The sequence below is a fragment of the Dermochelys coriacea genome, chromosome 11 (assembly GCF_009764565.3).
Source record: "Dermochelys coriacea isolate rDerCor1 chromosome 11, rDerCor1.pri.v4, whole genome shotgun sequence".
Lineage (NCBI taxonomy): Eukaryota > Metazoa > Chordata > Testudines > Dermochelyidae > Dermochelys > Dermochelys coriacea.
Genome location: NC_050078.2, coordinates 2,606,552 through 2,629,719, shown reverse-complemented (window position 1 = coordinate 2,629,719; position 23,168 = coordinate 2,606,552). Strand labels below are relative to the sequence as shown.

Below are 23,168 nucleotides of genomic sequence, written 5' to 3'. Positions count from 1 at the left end.
GAGGATGGAGCTCGGCTGTTTTCAGTGGTGGCAGGTGACAGAACAAGGAGCAGTGGTCTCAAGTTGCAGTGGGGGAGGTCTAGGTTGGATATTAGAAAAAACTATTTCACTAGGAGGGTGGTGAAGCACTGGAATGGGTTATCTAGGGAGGTGGTGGAATCTCCTTCCTTAGAAGTTTTTAAGGTCAGGCTTGACAAAGCCCTGGCTGGGATGATTTAGTTGGGGATTGGTCCTGCTTTGAGCAGGGGGTTGGACTAGATGCCTCCTGAGGTCCCTTCCAACCCTGATATTCTATGATTCTATGATGGCACAGCCAACGTGAGGAAGGGTCTTGCTCGGGGACAGCAAGGCTTGGCCCTGCAAGAGGGGCGGAAACACTACGAAATGCAGAAGGAGCTGCGGGTCGGGATTGAGGGGCACTGGCAGAGTTAGTGGGGGGAGCCCAGAGCTGGGATAGCAGGGGGCTATGGATTGGGATTATGAGGCACTGGCAGAGTTAAGGGTGGGGGGAGCTCAGGGCTGGGCTAGTGGGAAGGGGGCTGCGGGTTTGAGGGGCACCAGCTGAGCTGTACGCGAGGGGCCATTATTCACATGGGTGCATCCTCTCTGCCCTCTCCCCAGCTATAACTCTTCATCTCCTCCTCGCTCAAAGTGTCTGAGTCATTCACAAGTTTTAGGAAAAACAACCCGAATTCGGCTGTTAAATGTTTCCATTATTGGGGAAACCGCGGGGCCAGGTCCCTGATGCCCCGACCCCAACCCCCACTGGCCCAGTGCAGCGGATGTGCCAGCCGGCGTGGTCTACAGAGGCAGGAAGGCTGGTAGAAATAGCTGCGTGCAGGGCTGGACACGCAAACCTTCACTTGGGATGGAACGGTTAGGTCTGGGCAGTCCCCCCAGCCAGCCATAGACGTCACCGCGACTCTGGAAAGCTGGGCAGTCTCGGGTAGGTTCAGCTCCCCTTGTGCAAAGATCACAACCTAGCGACAAGCTCCAGACGCAGAGACCGCTCAAGCTGCTGCTGAAATGCAGCTGCCTCTGGGGTGGGGCACAGCAGCAGCGCGCAACAACGTAGCCTGCCAGGTGTGAAGAGAGAGGGTGATGGGTTGATGTCTCGAAGTGAAAGTGCAGCGGAAGTTTTAGGGAGGCGACCTGAGTTCTGCAGACTGAAATTTGCAGAAAGTTCCTGGGAATTGCAAGAGATCATGGTCTTCCTTGCACCCCACCTTTGCACCTTAGCATTCCCGCCAGTCTACAGACACTTACAGCTGCTTGTCCTGAGGAACGGGCTGAGGGGAAATGGAGCAAACTCCCGATAATCCCCCAGTGGTTTTTCCCCAGTGGAGCTGTGCCAGGCACCCAGGCACCAAGCTTAGGAGTGTGGTATAAATGCCTGGATTAGGGGGAGAGAGACATACCCCACTTCGAGCAAGTGCTTCCAATCTGCTTCCTTTAGGGGACAGAGAGTGGGCAGGCATGGGGGCATTTACTCTAGCTCCACCCAAGTTCCCAGAGCAGCCAGATGTTTCTGGTAAGAGGCTCAGCAGTGAAATAGTTAAACGGTGCGGTTGTTAGTGTCATTAGACTCCAGAGTCAACACCCCACTGGGGAGAAGGGGGCAGTTCACACCTGGCTGGCTGACATGATTGGACACAGGCTCTCTGCAGACTCAGGCAGGCAGCAGGATCACAGCCGGACGTTTCTCTTTGCAGCAATAAAGGCTGGAAACACCATTACACAAACTGAAGCGTAAATTATGCAGAAGCCAATGGGCCTCCGGGGAAGCGCTGGTTCCCCCCCACAGCCAGTATCAACCCCCGTCTCTCACCTCCATGACAAACTGCCCAGCGTAGGTCCCGGTCATAGTGGAACTCTGCCCCGCTGCCAGAATCCCGATGGCCCAGATATAGAGAGCAACGGAGCCGAAGTAACAGCCCAGAATGACGCCCTGAAGGGGGACACAGCGGAGCCCGTGTTAGTAGGGTCCAAAGAGGGATCCCAAGCCCTCCCCTGTGGGGTTGGGGGGGCGGGATCTGCTCCCGGCCTCTCCTATGCCAGGCTGGCAGGTCGGGGCAGCGGGAGGCTGCTCAGCAGTAACCCCTCAGTCCGGCTCTCAGCTGGAGGGGAGGTGGCAGGCCCTGGGAGCGATGGGCGGGGTGGGGTACGAGTGTGTGGGTGTATAAGGGGTGGGGGAAACAGAAGGGACCCTGATGACTCCAGCAGGGACCCGGGAGAGGATTGTGGGCACCTGAAGGCTGAGGCCGGTGCAGAGGGTGCTGCCAGAAAAAGAGCCTGGCCTGGGAGACCAGAATGGGCAAACCCACCTCCTCGCCCCTGGGGCTAAGGCTTTTCCTGTGCCACTGAGCCCCACGTGCCCCCACTCCAGCAGCCCAGCCCCAGCTCCCGGGGCAGGGGGGCATCTGTGCCCCCGACTCACCCCTTGGTAGATGTCCACGGAGACCGTCTCGTTGTTCCTGGGGAAGATAGGGGCATACTGGCTGGCGCTGCTGTTGGCGCAAACGTTGTACTGAAACACATGGGGCACGGGGGCCCACCGGTCAGGAGGCTGCCTGGCAAATGACCTAGCTGGGGTGGGGGCAGGGGGGCACTGGCAGGGGGCAGGAGCAGGCCGGCCCTACAGCGGGCTGAGCAATCAGCTGTCCACGCCTCCCCGCATCCCTGCCCTTAAGGCTGCCCGGGGCCAAGCATGCGACGGCCATGCCCCCATGGCGGGACCAGCCCCGCCTGCAAGAGCCTGTAAGAACCCTGGGGCTGGTGGCCCCAAATCGCTGCAGGGTGGGTGTGCTCCTTGCTGCCCTCTAGTGCTCGCCATGAGTCAGACAGGTATCAGCTCCCCCTAGTGACTGGAGACGGGCAGGGGAGGGAGCTCCCCTGTTGGCTCCTGGGGTAGCGGCCTGGCTTTTTAGTGCGGAAGGTCAAGAGTTCTAGTCCCCAAGGGACTGGTGCTGGTGCTGGTAGTCGCTAGGGGCTCTGGTGGGGCAATAAGATTTAAACTCAGCTGAGGATGATCACACAGCCTCTCGCAGGGCAGGGCACTGAGACAGAACCCCGGGGTTGGGGGTGCGAACGGCTCAGGTGCTGCCCCCAGCTAGTGGCGGCTCAGCAGAGATGGTGGTGGGACGCGGGGCCTTGTGTAGGGGAGAAGACCCACCCCTGGTGCTGGGTACTCACCACGTCCTGGTTGGTGCGGTGGTAGAAGGCCTGGCCGAAGACGGCCATGACGAAGAGGTTGATGAGGAAGGAGACGAAGAGGGCGATGCAGGACTCGATCAGGAAGTACTTGTTGGCCTCACTCACCTCCTTCCGCTCGGAGCGCGTCACTTCGCGGGTCTGGGCAGGGGCACATAGCAGGGGGCACCGTCATGCAGCTGGCTAGGCCGGGGCAGGGGGAAGCCGGGCTCAGCAGCCTGGGACAGGGCTACTGGCCCCCTGGGGAGCTCTGAGCCCATGGTGGGGAAGGCATGCTCGGATGGCTCATGGGGCTATCATGGGACATGGTGTGGGGCGCAGCCTGGGGCTTGATGCCCCCACCCAACGGGGCGGAGGAGCCAAGCATCTGTCTCCTGTTCCCAGGGCACTGCCCTCAGTCCCACCCACTTTCCCACCTACTGAGTATCCACCCCATGGCCATGCTTCGTTCTCTGGCCCGTTGCATCCCCACCCCAGCTGGAGCAGGGGCGGGGAGTACAACAGCGCCCCCCTCTGGCAGGTCAAGGTATTGCACCCATGGCCTCCTAATGCCGCTGATGGCTGTGACTCCATGGTGTGCACACCAGACCCCCTGGGGGCTACAGAAGCGCCCCCCAGGATGAAGGGGGAGGGTAGTTGATTGGCCCCCATGGCAGGGCCAGGCACCCACCCCTGAGCCCTGACCTTGACCAGGGAGGAATGGAGGTAGATGTTGTGCGGCATGATGATCGCGCCCACGATGCCCACGGCCTGCAGCAGCTCCTCCCGCCCGCAGCCGCGGCAGTAGGGGAAGAATATGCCCTTCAGCACCTCCGTCTGGACAGGCCGTACCACCACGTACTGGGGACAGAGGAGGGGAGAGCGGGCTGCAGCCAGGTCCTGCACGGACACTGGGGACCCGCTGCGCTCGGTGGCACCTCATGGGCAGGCTGAGGTGAGGTTCCCACGGGGGCACTGCTGATGCTGCCCGTGCCAGGTCTCCCACAGAACAGCTCCAGTGAGCCTGGCTCCGGCTCCACGACCCACTCTGCCCTTGTCGGCAGTGCTAACGCTGGCCTGCCAGGCAAAGCATCAGTGAGCGAGCAATCCCCCGAACAGCTCCCGTTGGGGCAGTCCCCCTCCCCAGCTCCATGACACAGGAGTCCCCGCCAGGCCCGACGAGGTCAGAGCACACGACCACAAGAATCCCCACCCCAAGCCGTGGAGGGCAAAGCATATGATATGCCCTAGCCAGGGCGCAGGGCCAACACCCCAAAGTCCACGGTCTCTAATGATCACAAGCAACCGAAAGGCAGCACCTCCCAGCTCCCTCCCAAGGAAAAGCACCCGCTGTCACTTCATTCTCCCTGGAGGGGATGTTTCCCATCCAAATACTGATCAGGCATCCCCCTGCTTAGCTTGTGAGACAAGCAAGGACCCCGGTCCAAGGAAGGGATTGCAGCTGATGAACCCCTATAAAAATATCTAAGACCCACTCTGAGGGGCTGGTAGCTGCTGTGTTTGGGAGCAGGCCTGTGGAGGCGGTACAAGGGCTGCCAATGCAAACTCCAGCCCAGGCAAGAGGAAAGACGCGCCCATCTGCTCCCCCACCCCAACGCTTCCCAGAGCAGGCTCCAGCCGTGCCCAGTGCACTGAGATTCCTCTTTGGCCAGACGGGTCTGTAAGACCAGATAAGGGCTGCACAAGTGGCCCCTCCGTAACACGGGCAGCTTGGATCCCCACCGCTGCGCGCTCGCTGAGCACAAGTGCAAGGAACCTAACTGGGTTTAAGAGGGAGCGTGAGAAATCTGTGAGCGGGATTAGCTGATGGGGTTGCCCGTGATAAGAGGGGACTGGACTCAGCGACTCAGGAGGTGCCTTCCAGTCGGATCTTCCCGTTCCCCCTCGGCCACTGGTGACCTCTGTGGATTCTCCGCCTGTGGTCGTGGCCCGAGGTAGTTCTGTGGTGAGAACTCTGTGCCGTTCCTCCTCTGCTCATACGCAAGGGCTGGGCAAGGCAGCGCTAAGCACAAAGGAGCGGGGAAATGTCTCTTTACCTCATAGCCAAAGGTCACTGCCATGATAGTGATCAGGAGACCGAAAAAGGCTTCCAGCTTCCGGAGACCTGGAGGGGAAATGGAGAACAGGGGAGCTCCACACTGCAGCCGGGCTCAGACAGGCAGCTCAAAACCAGCCCCTGGGACCAGGCCGCACGTTTGGCTAGGGAACAATCTCACAGACTCGGAGAGTCTAAGTCTGGAAGGGACCATCGTGAGCATCTCGTCTAACCTGCACCTCGCAGGACGCAGAACCTTGCCCACCCACCCCTGTAAGAGACCCCTGAGCTCTGGCTGAGTTACTGAGTCCTTAGAGCATGGTCCAAAGACTTCAAGTGACAGAGAATCCACCCTTTGCTCCAGTTCACAACAGCGAGTGACCCTGGCCCCATGCTTCAGGGGAAGGTGAACCCCCCGCCAGGGTCTCTGCCAATCTGACCTGGGGGGAATTTCCTTCCCAACCCCAAATCTGGCAATCAGTCAGACCCTGAGCTTGTGGGCAAGACCCAGCAGCCAGACCCCTGGCAAAGAATTCTCTGTAGTGACTCAGGGCTCTCCCCATCCAGTGTCCCATCCCCGGCTGTTGGGGATACTTGCTGGTAGCAGTTGAAGATCGGCTACTTGCCATTGTAGGCAGTGTCATCATACCAGCCCCTCCGTACACCTATCAAGCTCAGTCTTGAAGCCAATTAGTGTTTCTGCCCCCACTGCTCCCTTTGGGAGGCTGTTCCAGAACCTGTAACAAACCTTGGTTACAAACCTTCCTCCAATTTCAAGCCAAAGCTTATTGATGGCCAGTTGATATCCATGTGTTCTTGTGTCCATATTCGCACTTAACTTAAATAACTCCTCTCCCTCCCTGGTATTTATCCCTCTGATTTACTTATAGAGAGCAATCATCTCTCCCTTAAGCCTTCGCTTGGTCAGGCTAAACAAGCCGAGCTCTTTGAGTCTCCTCTCAAAAAGCAGATTTTCCATTCCTCAGATCACCCTAAAAGCCCTGCTCTGTACCTGTTCCCGTTTGAATTCATCTTTCTTAAACACTGGAGCCCAGAACTGCACACACTATTCCAGATGAGTCTCACCAGTGCCTTGTATAATGGTACTAACTCTTCCCTGTGTCTACCGGAAATAGCTCGCCTGATACATCCTAGGATCGCATTAGCCTTTTTCACAGCTGCATCACATTGGCAGCTCACAGTCATCCTGTGATTGACCAATACACCCAGGTCTTTCTGTGCCTCTGTCACGTCCAACTGATACCTCCCCCGCTTATAGCAAAATTACTGTTGTTAGTCCCTAAGCGCACAACCTTGCACTTTGCAGTATTAAATTTCATCTCATTTCTATTACTCCAGTTTTCAAGCTGGTTCAGATCTTCCTGTATGATATTCTGGTCCCCTTCACACTGGCAATACCTCCCGACTTTGTGTCATCTGCAAATGTTATTAGCCCACTCCCACTTTTTGGGCCAAGGTCATTAATTAAAATCAGATTGGTCCCTAGACTATCCTCTAGTAACCTCCCTCCAGCCTGTCAGTTCCCCTTGCAGCATGATCCATCATAGCCTGTGTAATGAAGGTCTGTGGTTCCCAACTTTGGGCACTCTGTGTCAGACCCACTTCTCTCCTGCCCCCTGGCTCCCTCACTGCCGGCAGCCCCCATGGTGCAGATCTCACTGGGCCACCTGTGTCTCCCTTCCATCCTGCCAAGAAGTTGCCGCCCTCTGACTTGGGTCCTGGCTGGGTTGATGCCCCGGAGGAGACGAAGCCACCCCGCAGGAAGCGCGGCGGGGAGCTGAGTATTTTGTTAAGTGTTGAGTTGATTTTTAAGAAGTCCCAGGAGAGGCCAGGGCTGGGCTACAAAGAGCAGCAAGCTGGGCAGATTGGCAGCCAAGAGAGGAGGCAGCTTCGCACTGGGAAAGGGAGCATGAAACGGACCAGCCGGGGAAAAGCCTCCTTGTTCTGCAGCTTCCTAACCTAACACCCTCCATCTAACCTGGGCAGGTGGCACCCGCAGCCCCCGCCCCCCAGCCCGTGGTGCCATGAACTTACCGTATTTATCCAGGAAGAGGAAGACGAGGGTGTCAATGATGGTGATGAGGACTCCGCCCCACAGGGGGATGCTGCGGGGGGGGGAATCAGAGGTTACTGCTATGACGAAGGCGGGGGAGGGTCATTCCTGACGCCTTCTCGTGCTGGACAAGCAGCCCCGTTGCTAGAGGAAGGCGAGGGGAGGGTTCGTCTCTGCTTGGCAAAGGCTGAGCTGCGCTTTTACTTGCTGAGTGACTCTGTCTCCGGTGCACATGCATTCAGGGAACGCGACGTGCTGGGCTAAATCCAAGCCCCGGCGCGCTGGCGCTAAGAGCAGGTTGCAGAGGGACGCTGGCTTTGTGGAGCCTCAGGCCAGAAGGGGCCGTTGTGACCATCTAGTCTGACGTCCTGTAGGCCACAGGACTTTCCTGAATTCACTCCTGTTGGCGCTAGGGTGGATCTTTAGAAGCACAGCCCATCCTGATTCACCAGCGATGGAGCCCAGATGGCTAAGGACTTTGGGTAACAGGGCTACGCAGCTTTGGAGGGGTCTGGCTGGAATGCAGCCTGGTTTGACAGCAACTAAAATCTGTCTCTGGGTCCTGCTTCTAAACCCAGTCTAAAAACCACAGGCAGTTTCAGGAGAAGACCCAGGACTGCCTGAGCCGAGAGCTGGTGTCTCCGAGTGCAAGCACGGGGGTGAGGAAAGCAGGCAAAGCCCAGCTCTGAGATATCTAGCTAATCCTGCCTCTCGTAGAACCAGCTGATCCTGCATTTGGTCCCTGGGGTTAGGAATCAGCACTGCTAACGTGAGGGTCCTGCATGCTAGAGGGATCGCATAACACGCTGGCTTGGTTTGTACCTGTGATGTCACCCACAGAGAGGATAAGGGACTCACTACTGCCGCAAGCTCAGGGAACGCTCTTTTAGTTCAGGTCGGGGGGCTGAAGGTCCCCGGGGTTCTAGGCCCGGCTTCCCTAGCGCCCAGGAGTAATTGTGGGTGTTACCGTCCGGCCGAGAGGAGGCTGAAAGCGATGGCCGTCCCGATCACCTCCTGCATGTCAGAACCAATGATGGCGATCTCGATCATGATCCAGAGCAGCACGCGTGGTACCTGCAGCAAACAGGGCCAACGGCACAGTCAGGAACCCTGGCTGGCCAGCTTGGACTCCAGGCTGGGGCTTCACATAGCCAGGGACCTCAGAGCACTTTATCAAACCTTGCAATTCCCACGTGACCCATGTTACTACCCCATGTTATAGATTGGGAAACTGAGGCACAGAGACATGCCCCATGCCATGCACAGAGCTGGGAATAGAACCCAGGAGTCCTGGCTCCCAGTTCTAACAACACACCTGCCCCCTCCGAGCTGACAATAGACCCAGAAGTCCCCAGTCCCAGTCTCCCCTACTAGACACATGCCCAGAGCTGTGAACAGAACCCAGGAGTCCTGACTGCAAGTCTGTTGCTCTAACCACAAGCCCACAGTTCTCCTTGCAGCTGGCTGCTCTTTTGCTACAAGTAGTGATAGTAGGAGGGGTGGGTCAGGTCTGATTTTCTGGTGGTTTGGGGATCATTAAAAAGTCACTGGTGCGGCCTCATGGTAACCCCCCTCTCCCCTGGGGTATAATATACGGTTGGATTCCTCACCCCTGATTGCAGAGAGCTCTGATGGGGGAACAGCGTCCCACTTCCTAAAGGGCTTGTCTGCTCCTGCCATTCATTTGAGCTACCCGGGAGCTTAGTGAGGTAACCATATACGCCACTTGACGCTAACCCCACACTCTGGTCAGCCCTCCCCTCGGGAAGAACCTGGCGTGGGCTCGCTCTGCATCTCAGAGCCCCAGAGCTGTTTGCCCGGGATTAATTAGGATTCTCTCTAGCCACATGTCTTATGGGCTCAGTGTGACCTTAAAGTTTGTATACTTCTCTAGGGAATGAGCCCCACGTTCATTGAACGGGCTGGGCTAGCAGGGGGCTGCGGGTCAGGACTGAGGGGCATCACCAGAGCCCACACAGGGTGTGTGTGTGTTTGTAAAGCACCGTCCTGCACTGTAGCTGGTTCTGTCCTGTCCCACCAGCCCCACCCTTTCCAGTGACCCCAAATCCACCCAAGGGTTCAAAAACCCAACGCAGCCATTTGATGCTGCAAAGCAGGGCATGAATCTGAGCCGTGGGGCTGGCGACCGAGGCCAGAGGAACCCAGCCTCCTCCTGGGCTCGCTGAACTCCTGTCTCGCCAGCCAGCGTGCCCGGGCCAATGTGAGCAGCCTGGGGGCTCTCCCTGCAGCCCAGCCCGGGCTCGCTGCTCCCCGGACCTCCGTGGCTGAAGCTCCCCTCGATCCGCCCCTGCGAGGTGAGGCTTCCAGCTGCGACCCGCAGCGCCCACCCGGGGCCTCGGCACTCACCTTTGGGTAGTACTGATAGCAGACCTCGCCCAGGTCCATTCCTGTGACGACGCCCAGCCTGATAGCCAGCCGCTGGCACAGCAGCCCCAGAGTGGTGGCCCAGAGCAGCACCCACAGCAGCTAGAGCAACAAAGGGACAGGCTGTTGGGGGGCAGAGCGGGCACGTGCAGAGCCTCTCAGCAGGGGCTCCAGGAGCCAGCCCAGCCCAGGAGAGAACAGGAGACAGAAGCTACAGACCCAGCAAAGCGCCGGCTGCTTCACCTAAACACACCAGCCCTGGTCCTGTCCCCAGGGGAGTCAGTGGTAAAACTCCCATTGACTTCACTGGGGCAGGCCCACTGCCTGCAGGCTGAATGACTCTGGGTCAGCGAGGGATAGCCTAGCCCAGTGCTTCTCAACCAGGGGTCCGGGGCCCCTAGGGGGCCTCGAGCAGGTTTCAGGGGGGCCGCCAAGCAGGGCCAGCATTAGACTCACTGGGGCCCAGGGCAGAAAGCCGCAGCCCCACTGCATGGGGCTGAAGCCAAAGCCTGAGCAATGTGGCTTTGTGGGGACCCCTGTAACATGGGGCCCCAGGCAACTGCCCTGCTTGCTACCCTCTAACACCGGCCCTGGCTTGTATATGCAGAAAACTAGTTAGTGGGGCACAGGGGGGCCGTGGAGTTTTTATAGCATGCCGGGGGGCAGGGGGGAGTTAAGAAAGAAAAAGGTTGAGAACCTCTGGCCTAGGGATGCAGAAAGGTCCCCTCCATACCCCAGACAGGACTTTGAACCAACCACATTAGAGCCAGACCCCAGGGAATCCATACCAGAGCCAGCGTGAGTGGAGAGGAGGGTGCTGGGGCTATGGCCTCAGTTGCGTGGGGCGGCTGGGTGTGCGGGATACACCTGCTACCTCGTTACCTTAATGATGGGTGCTTGCTGGGGGGTTATTGTGGTAGAGCCTGAAAACCCCAGACCTGGGATCATGGCCCCATAGTGCAAGGCGCAGTACAGACCTGTCCCAAAGCGCTGACAGTCTAAGTGACAGTGGGACGGGTGGGGTGGACAGACGGACGGATGCTGGCCAGCACCACCTATGCTCTAAGTATTATTCATGCTCAGTGTGATATTTAGGGTGGGAGAGAAGGACCCAGCTAGTAGCAATGGGGTGAAGTGGCCAAAGGGACTGTTCTGACTGGCTGGGGAATCTCCCTCGGGACGGGCTGGGAGCCCCACCACTCAGAACAGCTGCTCTTTGAGTAGCATGCACCCCACCCTGTGCTGCTCCAGGGCATGCACTATCTATTGAGCCCCATCCTGGCTTCAGTGGGCATACTGCTGGCAGGGCTGGGCCCAGCCCCAGGGTGGTATTGACGAACGCGCACCCAGGGTGGAGTGGCACCGGCCGGCTGCCAGGAGGCTGACACGTGCTTCGGCAGCCAGGGCAATTGCTGCGTGCGGCACCAGCACGTGGTGCCTATGGTATGGCAAGCTTGGCCCATACGCCAGTCTGGCACATCCCCTACCCCGTGAGCCGTGCTGGGACCCCAGTGGCCTGCAGGCAGCCAATGGAGGATGCTCTCCTTGTCGCCCACCATGACCCGGCCTGGTGCTCTTAGTGGCCAGCTCCCAGCTGGCTGTTACGAAGGGAGCCATCTCGAAGGAGCATTACAAAAGGCTGCTCTTCCTGGCTGAGGACGCGCCCCCGTCCCCACCGTGCCCCGTCCCCCACGCTCACCTTGAACCCAGCGACAGCCCCACACTGCAGGTCTGACTCGATGTTCCCCGGGTCCAGAAAGGCAATGCTCATGAGGAACCCAGGGCCGGTGAAAGCCCACAGCTTCCGGAAGCTGAAGCCGGGCTGTGAAGGGAAAGTTGCATCGGGGGTTAGGGCAGAGGGGAAGCAGCCATCATGAGCCCCCTGCCCTGGCTTCCCTGCTGCTCAGCATAGGGGACGCGCGGCTCCGAAGGGTCAATCCCTCTATGTGCCCTGACGGCAGGGTTGGAATGCGCCAGCATGTGCCATGCTGGGCGACGGGCACTTTAACCGAGCCGCGCAGCAAAGCACATGCGCCCAGATCGCCGCAGCTCAAAGTTCAGAGGAACAGACCAGGCTGGGGTGGCGGGGCTGGGGAGGGGCAGGTGTGAAATGATGGGATATGCAGGCCTGTTGAGTGACACCTGAGGGTAGCATCCTGCCACATCCCCCACCCCACCCACTGGTCCCACAACCCTCCCCCAAGGTGCCAGCCGCTGATTAAAGGAAGCTGGATCTAATGCCAGAGGCTAGAGATGGCAGCACCATACCTGGGGCTTTGGCCAAGGGAATCGGTCTCAGAGCCGTCCCTGAATAGCCCGCTGCTGGAGCTGGCCTGTAGGGGTTGCCGTGACCAGTGTGAGCCCCACACCCGGCATCAGACAGGTTCTGTTCCCAATGCACCACCATACGCCCAGCCGTGTAGCCGCTCCTCTAACTCAGCAGACAGGGCCTTTTGCTTTGGGGACTGGCGACCGGGGGTTCGATCCCCACTGCCGCTCGGTGGTGTCTGTGGGGAGGTCCGTGTTACAGCAGCTTGGCTGACGGATTAATTCTTCCATTGCCCAAGCTGTGCCCGCAAGGGGGGTTAGGGCGAGCTAAGGACGTCACATAGGGCGTGACATTTTTCACAGCCTGAGCAGGATGGAGGCCAGGCCTGTGCGTGGCCCCCATGTGTGGCCCCCATGTGTCACATCCACCCCTGCTTCCTTCTCCCTGACCCATGAGTTCCTTCCATTCCTTCTAGCGCAGGAAGGGCCTGCCCCCTCACCCTCTGGCTCCCAGTTCCTCTTTCTTAACCCTGGCAGTGCTGTCCTTGGCTGAGGTCAGCATCTCTCTGGTCTTGTGTCTCTCACTTTCTCTGATTTAAGAGATGGTGCAGGCCGGAGGGTCTCCAGCCCCGAGCAGAGGGTGGGATGGGACCAGCCTGGCCGTGTCCAGGCCATCAGCACTAGGGTCTACAGGCAAAGGCAGCCCCAACTCCTGGCACTAAGGGGAGATCAGCCCCTGGACACATGCCCCCACCCCCGTCAGAGGGCAGGAGATGCAGCTGCCCTGAGTCAATCGCCACAGCAAAGCTCTCCCCAGCGACCCCCTGGTACCTGCCTGTGGTGCCCACGGGGCACCCAAGTGGAGCTGAGCGATGGCCATGGGGGGCTGGCTCTCCCATAAAGACACAGGAGCCCACCCTACTGCCAGCACAGTGGGCTGTGGGGCGCAGGGAGTGAGACAAGACTAAGGGGTCTGATGGGGAAACCCCAGGTCCTCCCCCCAGAGAGTTACTCCCCATCCCAGCCTCAGCCCCCACTGGGCTGATAGGATACGTCAGTGCCGTCTAGCATGGCAATGGGGCAGGCTACCCTCCACCTTGCGGGGGCAAATTCAGTCTAGCGGGAGACAGGAGATCACCCCCCAGGGCCCATTTGGTCCTGGTCCTTTCTGCTGGGCCTGCCAGCCAGGAGGCTCATAGGTGCTGACTCCATGGGTGCTCCGCACCCACCAGGCACCCGTGGATCAGCTGTTCAGCAGCAGGCAGGAGGCACTGGGGGGAGGAGGCGGAGCAGGATGGGAAGAGGTGGAGTGGGGGTGGGGTCTGGGGGGGCAGAGTGGGGGGCAGGAAGAGGTGGAGTGAGGGTAGGGCCATGGGGGAGGGGGCAGAGCAGGGGCAGGAAGAGGTAGAGTGGGAGTGGGGTCAGGGGGGGCAGAGTGGGGGGCAAGAAAAGGTGGAGTGAGGGTAGGGCCGTGGGGGAGGGGGCGGAGCGGGGGCAGGAAGAGATGGAGTGAGGGTGGGGCCATGGGGGTGGTGCTGAGCGGGGGCAAGGCCTCGGGGCAAAGCGGGGGGTGTGGAAGCAAAGAAGAAAGTCGGCGCCATTAGGAGGCTGGTTAATTCCCCCTGAGATTTGGAAACTTAGCCACTAGGAACTGGTGTGAACCCCCCTCACCCCTCAGCTTATGTCACCTGGGACAGCAGCACCTGGTGATGGGTGCTGTGCCAGGACCCGGGGAGAACTCTCCCTCACCAGCACCCTGGCCTGGATTGGAGCCCCTGCCTGAGAGGTCAGCCCACCTCCAGGCCCTGAGCCATAAACTCCCCCAGAGATGGGCCAAGCCAGCAAACCCAGGATTCAGCCCCCACTTTGCTTTGCAGGGGTTGAAACCAGGATCTTAGTCCCCATCCACATTCTGCATGTTGAGCCCAGCTCCAGTCCCTGGCTGGGGTTTGTAAAGGTGATCGGCAAAGGGATAAAATTGGGACAGGCCCACTGATGATGGATGAAAAAAGCTTGAAAGGGATTTTTTTTAAAATGTTTTTTTCTGCTTATTTTTTTAACCACAGAAAATACCAGGCATGTCAGCTCCTCTCTTCCCTGCTCTTTGACGGCAAATTCTTTGGAAACCCAGAGATATGCATCGGGAAGCCTTACCTGAAAGAGGCTGGGCTGTTAAGTCTTTCACACGGACAGCCTTTCTCCTAACCATCCTCAAGGCATTTGAGTTCAGGGGTGGTAAGAAAACAGAGCACTAAACAGTCTGAACAAGACTCACTTCCCCTCCCAGCTAAACCGGTTTCACTTCTGCACGGTGTGCGCTGTCCCAATCCCGCTGGTGTGCCAGGCTCCCCGGAAATGCAGTGGGGCCACAAAGCCTGAATTTGTAATGCCAAGAATTCCCTTCCTTTTAAAAACCCAAAACAAGAGCTACCCTTGCCCAGTTCTCAGCATGGCAGGTCACCATCCCAGTGCAGCCTCTCATGGGTATGTAGCAAAACTTCGTGGGTTTGTTCTCACTAGCATCCCGCTTGGAAGAACCAGAATAAAACTTCTTCCATTTCGCCTTTCTGGTGTTGGAGAAAAGCCCTGGTGGCTCGGCTCAAACGGGAATCACAGGCCAATAGGCTGCCCTGGTATCCCCTGTGCCCGGAAACCCCCAGTCACCCACTGCATCACCCGTGGATGTCAGTGGGGACACAGCAGAGGGAACACGGAAAAGCCAGCGAGGGGAGGCGGTGTGTTCTAGTGGCAAATGCTTCAACGCAGGCAGCAAGAGACCTAGGGGCTAGTCCTGCTTTTGACTTGCTGGGTGACCTTGGGCCGGTCGCCACAGAGCGCTGTGCCTCAGTTTTCCCATCTATAAAGTGAGGATAATGCCACTCGCCATGCAGCGTTGAGAGGTAAAAAAACGCTATTGAAGAAGTGCAGATGATTATTATTAGTGACCAGAGCAGCTCTACCTCACTGTTACAGAGCTCAGCACGAGGAGCTGTCCATCCCGAGATCTCAGAGCACTGCAGCAAAGAAAGCCAACAGCATGAGCCTCTGTGTACAGTAGGGGAAACTGAGGCCTGAAGCCGGGCGGTGACTGGCCCACAATAAAATAGAACCTAGGCGTCCTGATGACCAGCCGGGTGCTCTAAGGACCGGCCTATTCTGCCTCCCCACTTCAAGTGCCTGCTATTATTTGGCAGTGGGGATCAGCCCTCCGTGCCGAGAAATTGGTGGGACCTACCCCTCCCACCGCCGGGATGGCGATCTTCTCATCCAGGTATGTCTGATCCCGGCGTGGTTGCGATTCTGTGGGTCCCATTGTGCTGTAGTTCTGGCCCCTCTGATTCCGCTGCTGGGACCTCCTGCTGCCTGGGGAAGCAAAAGCAAAGGGAAATCAGCGAACATGTCCATTTCGCTCCAGCATCCTCCGGGGAAGGCATAACTTGCCCCCCCATCTCCACCCTGAAATATTAGAGGGTGCCCCCAGAAATCTGTCACCTGATATGGACAACTGCACTCACCCCGCAGCTGTGGCTCGGCTCCTCCGCTGTGGGGCTGGGCCCAGCTCCCCGTGCTGGGCGTCGTGATCTGGTGTGTGGGGTCACAGCACCCTCAGGTTTGGCCCGGCAGGGGAGCATAATGTGACCTCGCATGTTGGATCACATCGGTTTGGGGTCCTTCTCAAATAGGCAGCCAGGGGCAAACTGCTCCTTTCGCCCCCCACTCTGAGCAGCTCTGCCCCCCCCATGGCGCCGCCGCAAATGGGATGAAAGCGCACTGAGGGTAACATGCATATGGCTGCAGGCACCGCTGGGTCCCCCTACCTGTATCTTGCGCCTCAACTTCCCAGGGGTTCCAGGGCAAGGAGAAATCAGTACATTGCTATTCCGTCACCTTGGTAACCAAAACCGTTTCCTGATGTCCAGCCGCAGAAGGCTGGTGCCAGGGGGGCAGGTTCCAAGCAGGCAGAGCTACTGCGGCTGATTCACTCTGGTGTTGGCTCATGTGGGGCCCACTAGCATCAACACAGGGGTACAGCAGGGGTTGGGGACTCTCTCTGCGCCAGAGGGAACTAGGGGCTTGCACCAGGGGGCTCCTACAGGGAACTCCCTAGGAACAAGCCATAAGGCTTAAAAAAAATGTTTTTTAAGTACATCAGAAGCAGAAAGACTGCTAAACAACCAGTGGGGCCCCCGGACGATTGCGATACAAAAGGAGCACTTAAAGACGATAAAGTCATCGCGGAGAAACTAAATGAATTCTTTGCTTCAGTCTTCATGGCTGAGGATGTTAGGGAGATTCCCAAACCTGAGCCATCTTTTGTAGGTGACAAATCTGAGGAATTGTCACAGACTGAAGTGTCACTAGAGGAAGTTTTGGAATTAATTGAGAAACTTAACAATAATAAGTAACCGGGACCCGACGGCATTCACCCAAGAGTTCTAAAAGAACTCAAATATGAGATTGTGGAACTATTAACTATAGTTTGTAACCTGTCCTTTAAATCAGCTACTGTACCCAATGACTGGAAGATAGCTAATGTAACGCCAATATTTAAGAAGGGCTCTAGAGGTGATCCTGGTAATTACAGACCGGTAAGTCTAACATCAGTACTGGGCAAATTAGTTGAAACAATAGTAAAGAATAAAATTGTCAGACACAAGGAAGCGCATAAATTGTTGCACAAAAGTCCACATGGTTTCTGTAAAGGGAGATCATGTCTTACTAGTCGATTAGAATTCTTTGAGAGGGTCAACAAACATGTGGAGAAGGGGGATCCAGTGGACATAGTGTTCTTAGATTTCCAGAAAGCCTTTGACAAGGCCCCTCACCAAAGGCTCTTATGTAAATTAAGTTGTCATGGGATAAGATGGAAGGTCCTGTCATGGACTGAGAACTGGTTAAAAGACAGGGAACAAAGGGTAGGAATAAATGGTAAAATTTCAGAATGGAGAGGGGTAACTAGTGGTGTTCCCCAAAGGTCAGTCCTATTCAATCTATTTCATAAATGATCTGGAGAAAGGGGTAAACAGCAAGGTGGCAAAGTTTGCAGATGATACTAAACTGCTAGAGATAGTTAAGACCAAAGCAGACTTTGAAGAACTTCAAAAAGATCTCACAAAAATAAGTGATTGGGCAACAAAATGGCAAATGAAATTTAATGTGGATAAATGTAAAGTAATGCACATTGGAAAAAATAACCCCAACTATACATACAATATGATGGGGGCTAATTTAGCTACAACTAATCAAGAAAAAGATCTTGGAGTCATCGTGGATAGTTCTTTGAAGATGTCCAAGCAGTGTGCAGCAGCAGTCAAAAAAGCAAACGGGTTGTTAGGAATCATTAAAAAGGGGATAGAGGATAAGACGGAGAATATCTTATTGCCCTTAGAATCATAGAATCATAGAAGATCAGGGTTGGAAGGGACCTCAGGAGGTCACCTAGTCCAACCCCCTGCTCAAAGCAGGACCAATCCCCAACTAAATCATCCCAGCCAGGGCTTTATCAAGCCTGACCTTAAAAACTTCTAAGGAAGGAGATTCCACCACCTCCCTAGATAACCCATTCCAGTGCTTCACCACCCTCTTAGTGAAATAGTTTTTCCTAATATCCAACCTAGACCTCCCCCACCGCAACTTGAGACCACTGCTCCTCGTTCTGTCACCTGCCACCACTGAAAACAGCCGAGCTCCATCCTCTTTGGAACCCCCCTTCAGGTTGTTGAAAGCAGCTAGCAAATCCCCCCTCACTCTTCTCTTCCACAGACTAAACAACCCCAGTTCCCTCAGCCTCTCCTCATAAGTCATGTGCTCCAGCCCCCTAATCATTTTTGTTGCCCTCTGCTGGTCTCTTTCCAATTTTTCCACATCCTTCTTGTAGTGTGGAGCCCCAGACTGGACACAGAACTCCAGATGAGGCCTCACCAATGCCGAATAGAGGGGGATGATCACGTCCTTCGATCTGCTGGCAATGCCCCTACATATACAGCCCAAAATGCTGTTAGCCTTCCTGGCAACAAGGGCACACTGTTGACTCATATCCAGCTTCTCATCCACTGTAACCCCTAGGATCTTTTCTGCAGAACTGCTGCCTAGCCATTCGGTCCCTAGTCTGTAGCGGTGCATGGGATTCTTCTGTCCTAAGTGCTGGACTCTGCACTTGTCCTTGTTGAACCTCATCCGATTTCTTTTGGCCCAATCCTCTAATTTGTCTAGGTCCTTCTGTATCCTATCCCTACCCTCCAGCATATCTGCCTCTCCTCCCAGTGATATATGCCATCATGTGCCAGCAATGCCCCTGTGCCATGTACATTGGCCAAACTGGACAGTCTCTACGTAAAAGAATGAATGGACACAAATCAGACGTCAAGAATTATAACATTCAAAAATCAGTTGGAGAACACTTCAATCTCTCTGCAAAAAGAAAAGGAGTACTTGTGGCACCTTAGAGACTAACAAATTTATTAGAGCATAAGCTTTCGTGAGCTACAGCTCACTTCATCGGATGCATGTAGCTCACGAAAGCTTATGCTCTAATAAATTTGTTAGTCTCTAAGGTGCCACAAGTACTCCTTTTCTTTTTGCGAATACAGACTAACACGGCTGCTACTCTGAAACCTCAATCTCTCTGGTCACTCGATCACAGACCTAAGAGTGGCTATACTTCAACAAAAAAGCTTCAAAAACAGACTCCAACGAGAGACTGCTGAATTGGAATTAATTTGCAAACTGGATACAATTAACTTAGGCTTGAATAGAGACTGGGAATGGATGAGTCATTACACAAAGTAAAACTATTTCCCCATGGTATTTCTCCCTCCCACCCCACCCCCCACTGTTCCTCTGATATTCTTGTTAACTGCTGGAATTAGCCTACCTGCTTGTCACCATGAAAGGTTTTCCTCCTTTCCCCCCCTGCTGCTGGTGATGGCTTATCTTAAGTGATCACTCTCCTTACAGTGTGTATGATAAACCCATTGTTTCATGTTCTCTGTGTGTGTGTATATAAATCTCCCCTCTGTTTTTTCCACCAAATGCATCCGATGAAGTGAGCTGTAGCTCACGAAAGCTTATGCTCTAATAAATTTGTTAGTCTCTAAGGTGCCACAAGTACTCCTTACTCCTTTTCCTCCCAGTTTAGTGTCATCTGCAAACTTGCTGAGGGTGCAGTCCACACCATCCTCCAGATCATTAATGAAGATATTGAACATTAATAAAGATATTGCCCCAGGATTGACCCTTGGGGCACTCCGCTTGATACCAGCTGTCAACTAGACATGGAGCCATTGATCACTACCCATTGAGCCCGATGATCTAGCCAGCTTTCTATCCTCCTCATAGTCCATTCATCCAGCTCATACTTTTTTAACTTGCTGGCAAGAATACTGTGTGAGACCATATCAAAAGCTTTGCTAAAGGCAAGGAATAACACGTCCACTGCTTTCCCCTCATCCACAGAGCCAGTTATCTCATCATAGAAGGCAATTAGGTTAGTCAGGCATGACTTGCCCTTGGTGAATCCACGCTGACTGTTCCTGATCACTTTCCTCTCCTCTAAGTGCTTCAAAATGGATTCCTTGAGAACCTGCTCCATGATTTTTCCAGGGACTGAGGTGAGGCTGACTGGCCTGTAGTTCCTGGGATCCTCTTTCTTCCCTTTTTTAAAGATGGCATTACATTAGCCTTTTTCCAATCATCCAGGACCTCCCCTTATATAAATCCATGGTACGCCCACATCTTGAATACTGCGTACAGATGTGGTCTCCTCATCTCAAAAAAGATATACTGGCATTAGAAAAGGTTCTGAAAAGGGCAACTAAAATGATTAGGGGTTTGGAACGGATCCCATAGGAGGAGAGGTTAAAGAGGCTAGGACTTTTCAACTTGGAAAAGAGGAGACTAAGGGGGATATGATAAAGGTCTATAAAATCATGAGTGGTGTGGAGAAAGTGAATAAGGAAAAGTTATTTACTTGTTCCCATAATGTAAAAACTAGAGGCCACCAAATGAAATGAATGGGCAGCAGGTTTAAAACAAATAAAAGGAAGTTCTTCTTCACTCAGCGCACAGTCAACCTGTGGAACTCCTTGCCTGAGGAAGTTGTGAAGGTTAGGACTATAACAAGGTTTAAAATAGAACTGGATAAATTCATGGAGGTTAAGTCCATTAATGGCTATCAGCCAGGATGGGTAAGGAATGGTGTCCCTAGCCTCTGTTTGTCAGAGGGTGGAGATGGATGGCAGCAGAGAGATCACTTGATCATTACTTGTTAGGTTCACTCCCTCTGGGCACCTGGTATTGGCCACTGTCAGCAGACAGGATACTGGGCTGGATGGACCTTTGGTCTGACCCAGTCTGGCCATTCTTATGTTCTTATGCCTTTTAGAGTTAGTCCCCGTATGTGCACCTGGTTTGGAGCAGGGTTACTCCCTGCCACCTCTCCAGACCAGGGACACCTATCCCCGGGGCTGGCAGGGAACGAATAGGGCTGAGAACCCACCCCTGGCTCCTCCTGTGTATTCCTCCCTTTCACCCCCCTCCCCACCCAGCTAGCCCTTCTCCCACCCCTCCTCTGACTGGCAGCCCTATGGGGACCCCGATAGTGCAGAAGGGGGAGGAGCTGCCTGGCTCTGGGTTTCTCTTTAATGGAGCAGAGAGATTCTCGGGGCTACACAGAGTTTGTTCAAATCGGCTTTAAAAGGACCGAATCCATTAATCCCAGAGGAAGGGCCCAGCCGGCCCATGTAGGACTTGGGGAATTGTCATTGTTTATATTCCCATAGCATTAAGAGGTCCCATCTAGGATCGCAGGACCACCGTGCTAGGCGCTGTACATGCACATGGCAAGAGACGGTCCCAGCTGAAGAGCTCGCAGTAAGAGATAAGACAAGGGAAGGACTCCCATTTCACAGATGGGAAACGGGGGCTCGCACTGTTAAGTGATTTGGCTGCCATTACACATATACAGATGGGCTCAGTAGAATTTTCTTTACAAGAATCTGCAAAGTTCTGGCTTTTCCCCTGCTGCATTCCCATGGGAGTGGGATCCCCTTCTCCCCACCATTGGACTGGGCCTCTTGCTGGGAAGTGGTGGTTATCTGGCAGCCCCCACCAAGATTGAAAGTGTGACCCGGCGCTTTGGGGATACCAGGACAGTGTCTGGTATTTCAAAAGGTGTCAAGTTCAAAACTGGTCAGAGGAAACAACTCTGTCCAACAAAGGGAATTAGACTGCGGAACTCATTGCCACAAGAAGTAATTGAGGCCAAGAACTTAGCAAGATTTTCTAAAGGGGCTGGATATATGTGTGGCTAACAAGAAGATCTGGAGTGATCATACTAAGAAAAGTTCTGGGAGGGTTATTAAACTGCCCTCTCTAGGTCCTGTGCTGGTCTCTTCCTATTATCCAACATCTGCTATTGCAGGTTTCTAACGTTTTCCTCTGGAGCAGCCAGGGCCAGCCACTGTCTGTCCCGGGGGGTAGGAGCGGGGAAAGGACTGATCAGAGCGGTGGGCAGCAAATGGCATGTTAGAGCCGCCAGCAGTTGGCTTGTTTAATTTCCTTCAGTTTTGTACTAGTTTTGGGTGGGATGTTGCTGGCAGGGGATCAGGCCTGAATCCTGGAAAGTCTCGTAGAGACTCCACCGGGGTTTGGTCCAGGCCCACAGTTAACAGGGTGTCAAAGGAAGGAGGAGGGGGCAAAGGAGGCGAGGGGGTGGGAAGCAGGGCTTGGGGGGGCAGCTGGAGAGAGGTTGAGATGAAGATCTAGGGAGGGGATGGGTGCGAACAGCTGCTCAGCAGAGGGGAAGGAAGATCACTGGTGTTTCCCTTGGAAGGGGAACAGAAGAGAGAAGTTGGTGGCATATCCTGCCCACACTGTCTGCATTTCTGTCCCTGCAGCAGACACCGAGCGGGGAGGAGGGATGGAAGGGAACGGAACCAGCACGCCGGGCCCCCGGGCCGGTTGGCAGCCAGCGGGTCATGCCAGCAAAGGGAGCCCTTGGCAGGGCTTCCATTCACCCCCACGTCCAATCCGATTTGGCCCAGGGCTGGTCCCTGAGCCCCCTCCCCCTGGACACCACGTTTCCTGGCTGCCAGGGGCTCCTAGCCGGTGGGATGCTCCGGGCCAGGGGAGGCGGAGAGCCTCTTCCCAGACACGGCCCATGGGTGGGAGTCCGGCCCCCAAACCCCGGGGCTCAGACTGCAGGGCCCCGAGGGGATGGGCTGCAGGGGATTTTCCCTCGGGCTCTGAAGCCCCGGAGTCCCGGCGGGGCTGGCTCTGGCCTGCCGGGGGCTGTGGGGAGACGGGGAATCAGCCGAGGAGCGCAGCGGGGAGAGCTGGGGGGAAAGGGACCCCTGGGCCACCCTCCCAACCCGGGGCCGTCTCCCCTCCAGGCTGCGCCCAGGGGCCCCAGCGGGCCGGGGGGCAGATGGGACCCGAGGAATGGGGGCGGGGGGGGCCCGGAGCTGTCCGGCAGGAAGAACCGACGGGAGGGGGCGCTCACCTGGCTCCGCGGGCGCCATGTGGGCTGGGGTCCGACGGTCCCGATCCGGGGAAAGCAGCCCCCCGCCGCCCGCCCGGCAGCTCGGCGCCCCTGGCCGGCCGGCGGAGCCGAGGAGGAAGTGGCCCCAGGGCTGGGAGGGAGCCGAGCTTTGTACCTCTCCCCCCCCCCCCTGCGCTGAGCTCAGGGATGCATCAGCATCGGGAAGTCCGCAAGTGCCTCCCTTTCCGGGGGGGGGGGGGTTGGGGATCATCCCCCCTCTCCCCCCGGCTCAAACGCGGGGAGGACTGGCCCTTGTACCGACGAGTGGCCCCCGGGCAGTGAGTCGTGGGGGTCTCAGCCGCCCCAGCCGGCCAGGTGCCGGGATGGGTCCTAAGGCTCGGGGTTGAGCCGGGGGGAGGGGGCGGCAGGAGGGCAGCTCAGCTGGCCTGTGGAGAAACAGGGTGGGAGACGTCAGGACTTGAACCCAGGGCCCTTCATCAGCATTAGATACACACACAGGCGCTGTGCATGGGGTGGGATACACTAAGAGTGGCCAGACTGGGTCAGACCCAGGTCCATCCAGCCCAGTGTCCTGTCTTCCGACAGTGGCCAGGGCCAGGTACCCCAGAGGGAGTGAACAGAACAGGGAATCATCAAGTGATCCATCCCCTCGCCCATTCCCAGCTTCTGGCAAACAGAGGCTAGGGACACCATCC

At 56.1% G+C, this 23,168-nt stretch overlaps 1 protein-coding gene across 2 annotated transcripts in view; it reads right to left on the bottom strand.

The window, feature by feature from the left end:
* SLC11A1 (solute carrier family 11 member 1) overlaps nt 1-22,648 on the bottom strand; it is a 46,142-nt gene extending 23,494 nt beyond the window's left edge. Inside the window, exons 1-11 of one of the 2 annotated variants that reach the window (XR_006277818.1) lie at nt 22,474-22,648; nt 15,208-15,335; nt 11,404-11,526; nt 9,687-9,806; nt 8,287-8,393; nt 7,301-7,371; nt 5,247-5,314; nt 3,895-4,050; nt 3,193-3,351; nt 2,438-2,527; nt 1,829-1,948 (exon numbers count right to left, since the gene is read on the bottom strand). Coding sequence is in view for 1 of the 2 variants with exons in the window: in XM_038422805.2 (XP_038278733.1) it covers nt 1,829-1,948; nt 2,438-2,527; nt 3,193-3,351; nt 3,895-4,050; nt 5,247-5,314; nt 7,301-7,371; nt 8,287-8,393; nt 9,687-9,806; nt 11,404-11,526; nt 15,208-15,335; nt 22,474-22,492 (1,161 nt within the window). In the remaining variant the exon portion in view is untranslated. The remainder of the gene's footprint in view (nt 1-1,828; nt 1,949-2,437; nt 2,528-3,192; nt 3,352-3,894; nt 4,051-5,246; nt 5,315-7,300; nt 7,372-8,286; nt 8,394-9,686; nt 9,807-11,403; nt 11,527-15,207; nt 15,336-22,473) is intronic. The other variant, XM_038422805.2, reaches the window with a different exon arrangement.
* Nucleotides 22,649-23,168: the final 520 nt, after the last annotated feature.